The 8,367-nt window shown below is 35.1% G+C and overlaps 1 protein-coding gene across 1 annotated transcript; it reads left to right on the top strand.

Moving 5' to 3' along the window:
• Positions 1-1,617: 1,617 nt before the first annotated feature.
• Positions 1,618-8,158, top strand: LOC148651202 (uncharacterized). Its single transcript, XM_088601208.1, has 8 exons — positions 1,618-1,691; positions 2,430-2,479; positions 3,673-3,834; positions 5,297-5,395; positions 5,706-5,762; positions 6,334-6,456; positions 6,952-7,068; positions 7,646-8,158. Exons 3-8 carry the CDS (start codon positions 3,673-3,675, stop codon positions 7,712-7,714), a joined length of 627 nt encoding a protein of 208 aa, XP_088457334.1. The 5' UTR covers positions 1,618-1,691; positions 2,430-2,479; the 3' UTR covers positions 7,715-8,158.
• The last annotated feature ends 209 nt before the right edge of the window (positions 8,159-8,367 follow it).

Genomic DNA, 8,367 nt, shown 5'->3' with positions numbered 1-8,367 from the left:
ATACTGCAGCTCTTAATTCTGCTTCATTATTGGGTGATTAATGCTATTTTTAATTGTGGATTCCCGTCTCTTTTGTTTTTATCGTGCAGTGCCTTGAAATGTTGTACCATGAAATGTACTGTATTAAAAAGATTATTCTGCTACTTCTTCTTGTAATCCTTCACATGTATAGTTGTAATTAATTGACTACATATTATGGAACCAATAGGCCTCATATTTTAGAACAGTTATATATTTGCAAATACTAATAAACAAGGTACAAATTGCTAAGCACAGAATGTCACCATAGTGATTAGTCTATGAGCTGTGCAGATGTTCAGTTAGGGCTCATATGGTTATGCTAATAAGGCCAATGGTTCCAACACCCTTCTACAGAAAGCGATTTTTTCTGAGGTTGAATGAAGTGCGTATCATCTCTACCTCGCCTCATAGCAGCTACACTCTCGCTTTGTCTGATCACCGCAGTGCCCACAAACTACACAGAAGTGAGAAACACGGTTTGGAAAAAGAAGCGCTCTGCGCGCTCCAGTGTCACACCTTCTTCATCTGATCAAAGATTTTTTTATCATATGTATTTCATTTGAGACTTGGGCATGTTTTTTTTTTGGTGTCTGCATTGTTTTAAGCACAAAAACGTAGAGAAGGACAAGTAAATAAATATTCAAACATTCTACAGCTACTCTAAGCTCAAAGCCCTTCAAATGTTGATACCCTATATTCTGGCATAACAAAATACAAGGATGATGAAAAAAATAAACTTTTATGTACGAACGTTTCGATTCAACTTTTAATTTAGTATTTTTTTCAAGAGGCTCTCTTTAAGAAGGGAACACGTAGGGAATAATTTTACGCTGAAAAGGAAACAAAACATTTCTGTTGTAGATCCTTTTTGGGTGTACTGTATAAGCAAGACTCGACTGTGCGGTACAGTATATGTACGAACAATTTAAATTATAACAAAGCACATTATTTTTCATACACCAGAAGGAGTATTCAAACACGAAACGTGTTTTTTTTCTTTCATTATATTTTTACAAGTCCATTTGGACAGATTATTGTTCGCCTACAAACATACCTTCAATTCTATCTCCAAAGTGTACAAAATGTGCCGAAACAATGTAACCAGTTCCATTGAGGACTAAACGAACACTACCATTAAAAGCTAATATGTAATCTACAAAACCGAGAGCCGATGAAGAAATTTTGAAAAGGTATTTTTGTTAAATTATCTGTTAATAATCACATTATCCTGTTTAGGATTTGTTAGGGAAATTGCTTTGACTTCTATTGAGTGCTTGTCGTGGACATGCATATTTCTTTTTGTATTATATATTCAATCCTCTATGGCCAGCATGGGCTTTTTGAAGATACGCACTATTTAATATAGTCTTCTATAGACTTGTGTATATAGATAATATCGTAATTCAGTACACATAATTAGACAAAGTTAGATTTCAATACAAAACTTCGCATAAGTTCTAAAATTGCGTTTCATAGTTTACTGTCTAGAATTCGGACCCACTGTTTATAAATTAATTGAGCGATTTCATATCACTTGGCAGATATTATTTCTGTGTAAAATAAGACCCTTTCCTTATCCCCCTCCTACTGTGATGTAAAAGGTCTCGCTGACTGACTACTTCAATAGAGCAAGAACGGTAACACATGTGACACCAAAGACTTGACTGCAGGTAAGACAATCGATACTTTGTAAATATGTATTTGACGTGAACAAAACCTTCCAAAATCATCAACAAGTGCGTGCGTGACACAGTATTTCCCTTTCTTCTGAATGAGCACCCTATGAAGACTTAAAAGAACAAAAAGTCCTAAAATGTACTTTTACCTTCTTTATGATTCAATGCTTTTTTATAGGATAACTTCAACGTTCAATCTGATTAAGATCTCAAGAAATTTAAAAGTCCAGTTAGACGAAATAATGTTTGCGATCTTAATTTAAGGCCGATTTACATTATTTGAAGTATGTCTTGAACGAAAACGAAACGACTTTACCAACTGGCAGATACAGTATGAGAACCATTTGAATTAAAATGAACAGAATTTGTAGTTTAAACAAAAGTGACAGTACAATACATTTTCAATCAAATCCTTGAACAATAGCGGACTATTGACTTAAAGTATCCAAAACCATAGCCCGACGGATGAGCTAACTGTTGTGTTGTGAATGAACGCTTTTTTGTCAAATTGATTATACAGTAACTGCTTCTGGAGAAAGATAGCTTTACATTGTTTGGTATACAAGCATTACATTTTAAGTTACAATAAACACATTATCTATTCTTTTGAAAGGTCGGAAAACAAAAACGTGTTAAAAGCATGATACGCTACTGCTGTGCTTAAGATGTGTTACAACCACTATGCTTTTGAAATGCTGTAATTTATTCCAAATTTCTCTTCTGTTGCTGTAGGAGTCTATATTAAATAATTTTAATCACGTGGATCCTTCACATTCCCAGAGGTATGATCTTGTCATTCTTCATTTTAATGTTTAATCTACAAATGTGACCACTGTAACATTACCACCTTCAGCATTTTTGGACAGTAGTCTACAATTAGGTAACATTCGGATCTTTATTGCAGTGTAGTAAAACAACAGAAATACAGTATAAAAGATTAAGAAGACTCCTTATTAACATGTATATTGGAAAGCAATGTACTATAGCGTATTCAGAATTTCACCACAGGGTAGTTGTACGGTGAGCTACTGCAGTAGCCTCTACTGAAGACTTATCTGACCAACAAAAGATACTGCGCAACTAAATCTTTCTTGCAGATAAAGGGGACGGTTGACATTTCAGGCTTCATTTTAGGTGTTTTTCACAACAAACCTTTATATTCAACATGCACACATTAAGTGAATGTCCACAATACATAGCCTAATTAGTTTGAGGCGACTTAAATAATTTAAGTATGGATGCCATGGACCAAAGCAACTGTTCCAACGACATCGTGTTCATATATAATCCCCAGAGCACAAACCCACACATCCAGACATTAACGTCTGACACATGCGCTAAATGTATGGACGTTATGCTTAGTACTCGTGGAATTACATTCTACATATGTGTCATTTCAATCAACGAGTAAAATTAGTTTTCATCCACTTTACAGAAGGGAATGAATCCTACGATTTTGTGTCTACTAAAGAGAATTACATCTTATGAGTGGAATAATGTGTACAGGTGGGTAGTTGTGTCAGCATGTGTAGTCCGCAAATGAACAATAGGTTTATTCCATGCTGAAAGAGAAGAAAGAAAACACAACGTTTCGGCTGTGAAGCTTTCTTCGGGTGTATACGTAGAGGGTGTACGAATAATGTGTACGTCAACCATGTATTAACTATATAGGCTAATAACCTACTGTATATTTATTCAAGAGAAACAAGGGAAGGAAAAATGAAAAGTACTTAACGAGGTTAATAGATTTAGTAACGAAAATGAAATATGGGTTAACGCAGGTGGCCACGAGCTGGCGAGAAGACTACACACGTTACGGAAGCAAAAATGACACGCGATTAGTGTCGTGTTTATACCATGATTTTTCCTTTAAAGCTTGCTCTATATAAAAGTATGTACTTTGAGTTTTTTAAAGGTAAAGCCATCTGCAAATATTCAGCTAAAGCATAATGTTTTATTTTTGCACTCTTTGCAGATGGGGGGTCTCACGTACATGTCAGATCATACTATGGTAATCACAATCCCTTTCTCAATGTTCAGCGATGAGACAGAGGATGTCAAGGTGTTGGAGACATTTAACTGCGTCTTTAAAGATGCCTACAAGGTGTTTCTCAAAGGGCAGCCGAAAGCTTTAGGGGTATGATATTTTTTTTTCTTTGCCTTGTTTGGGTTTCAGTATAGGTTTAATTAAATATTCGTCCATAATGGGTGTTATCTAAATAATAAAATATAAAACGCTAGAAAAATGTTTTAATTTAAAACTACTCAACAAGTTTATGAGTATATGTTATTTGCTGGTATTTAAACTGTTGTAGATCGGTCTTTCTAACTTTTTTTCTCATGTGGATTTGGTTGACCGTCCTTTTTCATTGTTGTGGTTGAAGACCGCTTGTTGTTGGCCGATGTATGTCTTGTATTCAATTTTTAATTTTGTTCATGCAGCTTTTCAACTATGCGCCTATACAGTAAGTACATTAACGCATGGCATGAAAGCAAGTCTACATTCTAGAAATGTAGTGAAAATGTAGTTTAGAAATCACATGTATTATTAGAATTACATCACATACATTACATTACATCACATACAAAAGTGCTTTAACACAACCAGATTATTTAAAAAAAATGTTTATCCACAATACTATACACGCGCTGTGTGCGGTGATGCACAGGGATGCGCGTGAACCAAAATATATCATATTAATCAAAATTGTATATAACCTATAGTATAAACTATATACTATATGTTTTATAGACCACTCATATTTCATTATAAAATCTACAGTAGCTACTAACATTGTATATCCATTAACAGCATTAAAAGTACAAAACGCACGTTTACCAATGCCCAATTTTTTATATTTTACTTTGCATTAACAGAAGGGTGGACTGGCGCCCGGACTACTCCAGTGCTTATAATCTTTGGCTTTCAGAAAGCAGAAAATAGTGTTTTTACCGTCTCGCTCTGCAACACGATCGTTTTGTGGAGAACACCACACATTTGCCTGTTTACAACAAGGAAGTTATTTTGTTTGTTATTTTTAACGAACTGGTTATGAATTAAGAACTAGTGACCATTAACTACGAATGTGTCTGTGTGATAGGGAAGGAGGCGTACTGTAGATACTACGTTTTACGCACATTGATTTCTACAGCACAGAAAGCAAGCTTACTAGAAGCGATGTTTTTATTCAACTCGCGTTAACTAATTATAAAAAATCTGTGATTTTTCCCTTAAAATTGTTAAATAAAATTGTACACGGACAGTCCTCATGAACATATACAGAAACACAAGTTTAGAGAAGAGCCAGGCACCTCCAGTCGAGAACGGATGCTGATACAACGTCTAGACTTACTGTATAACACATACACCTAAAGAAAGTCAAATTAAATATCACTGCAGCAGTTTAAACAATGAGAACTATGTTAAATGAACCCTACAGGTGCGTAGAGGAACTTAATGTCTTCCCTCTTATTCCTCTGAATGAATTTGTTCACCTCTTTTAATAAAGAAAAGTTTCAAGTTATAACAGAAATCTAAGACATTTCAGACATCATTGATATTTTTTTATTTTTATTATTTCTCTTCGTTTTAATTTCAGACAGCTCAGATATTCATTGGATTGCTAAGCATCAGTTTTGGACTGTTACTGTATCAGTATGATATAGGATCTCTCTTATCCACTCTTCCCAGTATGCTGGTAAGGAATTTTCTTGCTTTAGATAAGTACCAAAATGATCACTCTGTAGCCTAAATCTGTAACAAAACTATCGCACTTGCGTCAAATGTTTTTTGTTCCAATACTTAATTTTCTAGTTTTCCTTATGTTGTAGAGTAACAACAAATATTCAGATTTCTGAATAATTGTAATACAACTTAAAAAGCTCAAGAAATCAGTGAACCAGAAAGTGGTACGTCTGACACAGCAACTTAAGCGTTTACACTGTATCACTCTTTACACAACATGGTGTTTGTGAGACTAAAGTGTCTGTTTGTTTCTTTTATATAAGTTCATTGTTTCTGGAACTTTGTCATATTCTGCAGGAAGTGCTCCAAACATGTTAGTGGTAAGTACATGCAGTATGGATCTCTGTCCTTTGATAGCCCTTGGTCTCTCCCTTAAGAGAAGTCAAACCAAATGGTGTAGCCTTGTCAGTTTACAGCACTTGTACGTGATTTTCAATCCGAATGGAAAAACCGCTGGTGGTCTTGGATCCTGGATTGACTTTTTGAACCTCATATGCAGAGTATTATTCAGACTTCCATTTTCTGTCAGATCAAATATTACTAAGTAGCGAGTAATGCTGTCTGTTTTTGTAGGTGGAAAACGAATTCGTTTGTCTCTTAAAGGATGGATTATAAGAATTTAAAAAGGTCACAACTGACAGAAGGGCCCATTACCGAGATTATTATACAGTACTCTTGAATAGAGGTCTTCAATTAATCCATACATTACTCCTGTCCGTTTGTCTCAGAATTTCTCTCTTTCCTCTGCTTTGAATTAAACCTTTAGACCCCCGCCAGTAGGATTTACATCTAAAAATGTTTAACTGATCTAGCAGCCAATGCCTGACAAATGTGAATTTATGTCTTTTGAATTTGGGGTTTTCCAACTTGTTTTGTCTCTCATATTTCCAGATGAAGACATCATTCGTCATGAACATTTTAAGTTTCTTCTGGTCTATAGCTGCTTTAGTTCTGACCATAATTAATGTTCCTTGCACACGTCAATCAGACAGCAATTGTGAAACCATCAGAAATGTAAGTGTCACTCCACCAATACTACTTAGAGCAGTGACCTGGTTTTACTAAGATTTCTCCCATCCCAGTAGTAACCAGACCCAGCAATTTTTAGTTGCTGGTTATACCTTCTCTTTCTGGTTACTGCATTTTATTCAAAATGGCTTGCATTCACACCAGCTCATTCAGCAGAGTATTATAGTGGAGTTGGGTGTAGGCTACAGCAACAGCGTCACACCTACGCTTTTAACCCACAACCTCCCAGAATAGTAAACCACACTGCTGCCCTCTTCCTCATGAGACTCTTCATCCTGTTTTCCATCATACTTTCTTCTTATTATGTGTAATTCTATTGCAATGTTATGTTAAAATAATATCTGGTAACGTTTGGTGCATCACCATCATCATCATCATTGTTATAATCATAATCAGTATCATTATTTTGTTTATAAATTGCTGTATGCTGTATGTAATTGCTATATTTTGTTATTGCTGTTTGGTGCTGGTTTGTTTTAGATGATCAGAGGAATACAAATAATGAACGCAGCTCTCCTAGTCCTTGAGGTGGTTATCGATGTGGTGTTGCTGCACTGGGAAAGCAAGGCTGTGTTCCGTCCGCACTTTAATGTTCTGGTACAGTACACACTTTTACAATATCAATAACTGTGTCCCCTCCTAGTACAAAAAAATAATTTAATAGTAATAGTCATGTACAGACTTTGATTCTGAATACCAGACAATTACATTATCTAATTAAAAAAACACATCTAAAATCATTGTCAGCCCTCTTTTGATGTGATTATGTAAACGTTTAGTAGGATACATTTAAACTTTAAAAGTTACGAATTACAAATGCTATCATTACATTTTCAATATACATTCTTACTAACTTACTAATTTACTCCAATCTTGTCTGATTTTAATTTATTAAAGTGTTTTTCACGTTTAATAACATTAAGGATGTTAGTTATAGAAAAAGTTTTGCTCCTGCTCAATTCTTCTCAAACTGAGACTGAAATGACGTCTCAAGTATTCAAAGTCCTCCACTTACTCTTTCACAGGGGACACGAGAGAATAAACACCCGTGAGAGACAGAAGAATAAATTATTCGTGACAATCGTGACAATTTGCAATTATTGCAGCTAACAATGTTGTAGCCAAATGTGGCTGATGATTGATTTGTTAAATGGTTGTTTTTGTTTCTTTTCAGCCTGTGATTTATTTGAAGCAAGATGTAGCTGAGAGATCAACAGCACATCCCAGCTCCTCTTCAAAATAATCGCCTAACTGCGGAACTGTATGGCGCTTTAGAATATTATGAACTGCGCTTGAATGACTGCAGAGAGAACAGGCTTGCACTGTGGACAGTGCTCTTAAAATGCTTTATAATGTCTATATACTGTATGTTTTTATACGTTAGTGCTCAAGCGCTAGACTGTCGCAAAATAATCCAAAATCCTTTGCTCTAAAAGAAATAAAAATTTAAAGGCAGGGCAAAATTACAATACAAAAGAGATTTTGTTTTATTTTTGTCCATTTACGCAGTTCTATCAAAATAGAGATAACTCAATGTTAGCAGGAAACCAGCAAATGTTTCACTGCACCCATCAGTCACCAGGTTATAATCCAGAGAGAGAACCGCAGTAAATGTCTGTAAATAGTGTTATTCAGAAAGACGCTGTTTTAGAAACTAGGAGACGTTCCTTCATTTGCATATTAATAATAATAATAATAATAATAATAATTGCTTACACTTATATAGCGCTTTTCTGGACACTCCACTCAAAGCGCTTTACAGGTAATGGGGACTCCCCTCTACCACCACCAATGTGCAGCATCCACCTGGATGATAATAATATAGATAACGTTTTTCTCTCTTTCACGAAAATATGAGTGAAACGACTTGCTTAAGGCTATAACGACAGTGTCTGA

The sequence above is a fragment of the Lepisosteus platostomus genome, chromosome 12 (assembly GCF_059453375.1).
Source record: "Lepisosteus platostomus isolate fLepPlt1 chromosome 12, fLepPlt1.hap1, whole genome shotgun sequence".
NCBI classification, from domain to species: domain Eukaryota; kingdom Metazoa; phylum Chordata; class Actinopteri; order Semionotiformes; family Lepisosteidae; genus Lepisosteus; species Lepisosteus platostomus.
Note: the sequence above shows the minus strand (reverse complement) of the source record. Positions and strands in the feature narration are given on the sequence as shown.

Coding starts and splice junctions, on each gene's coding strand:
- LOC148651202 (XM_088601208.1), top strand. CDS start 3,673: ATGGGGGGTCTCACGTACATGTCAGATCATACTATGGTAATCACAATC. Junction 3,835..5,296: donor GGCAGCCGAAAGCTTTAGGG/GTATGATATTTT, acceptor TTTTAATTTCAG/ACAGCTCAGATATTCATTGG. Junction 5,763..6,333: donor GTGCTCCAAACATGTTAGTG/GTAAGTACATGC, acceptor TCATATTTCCAG/ATGAAGACATCATTCGTCAT.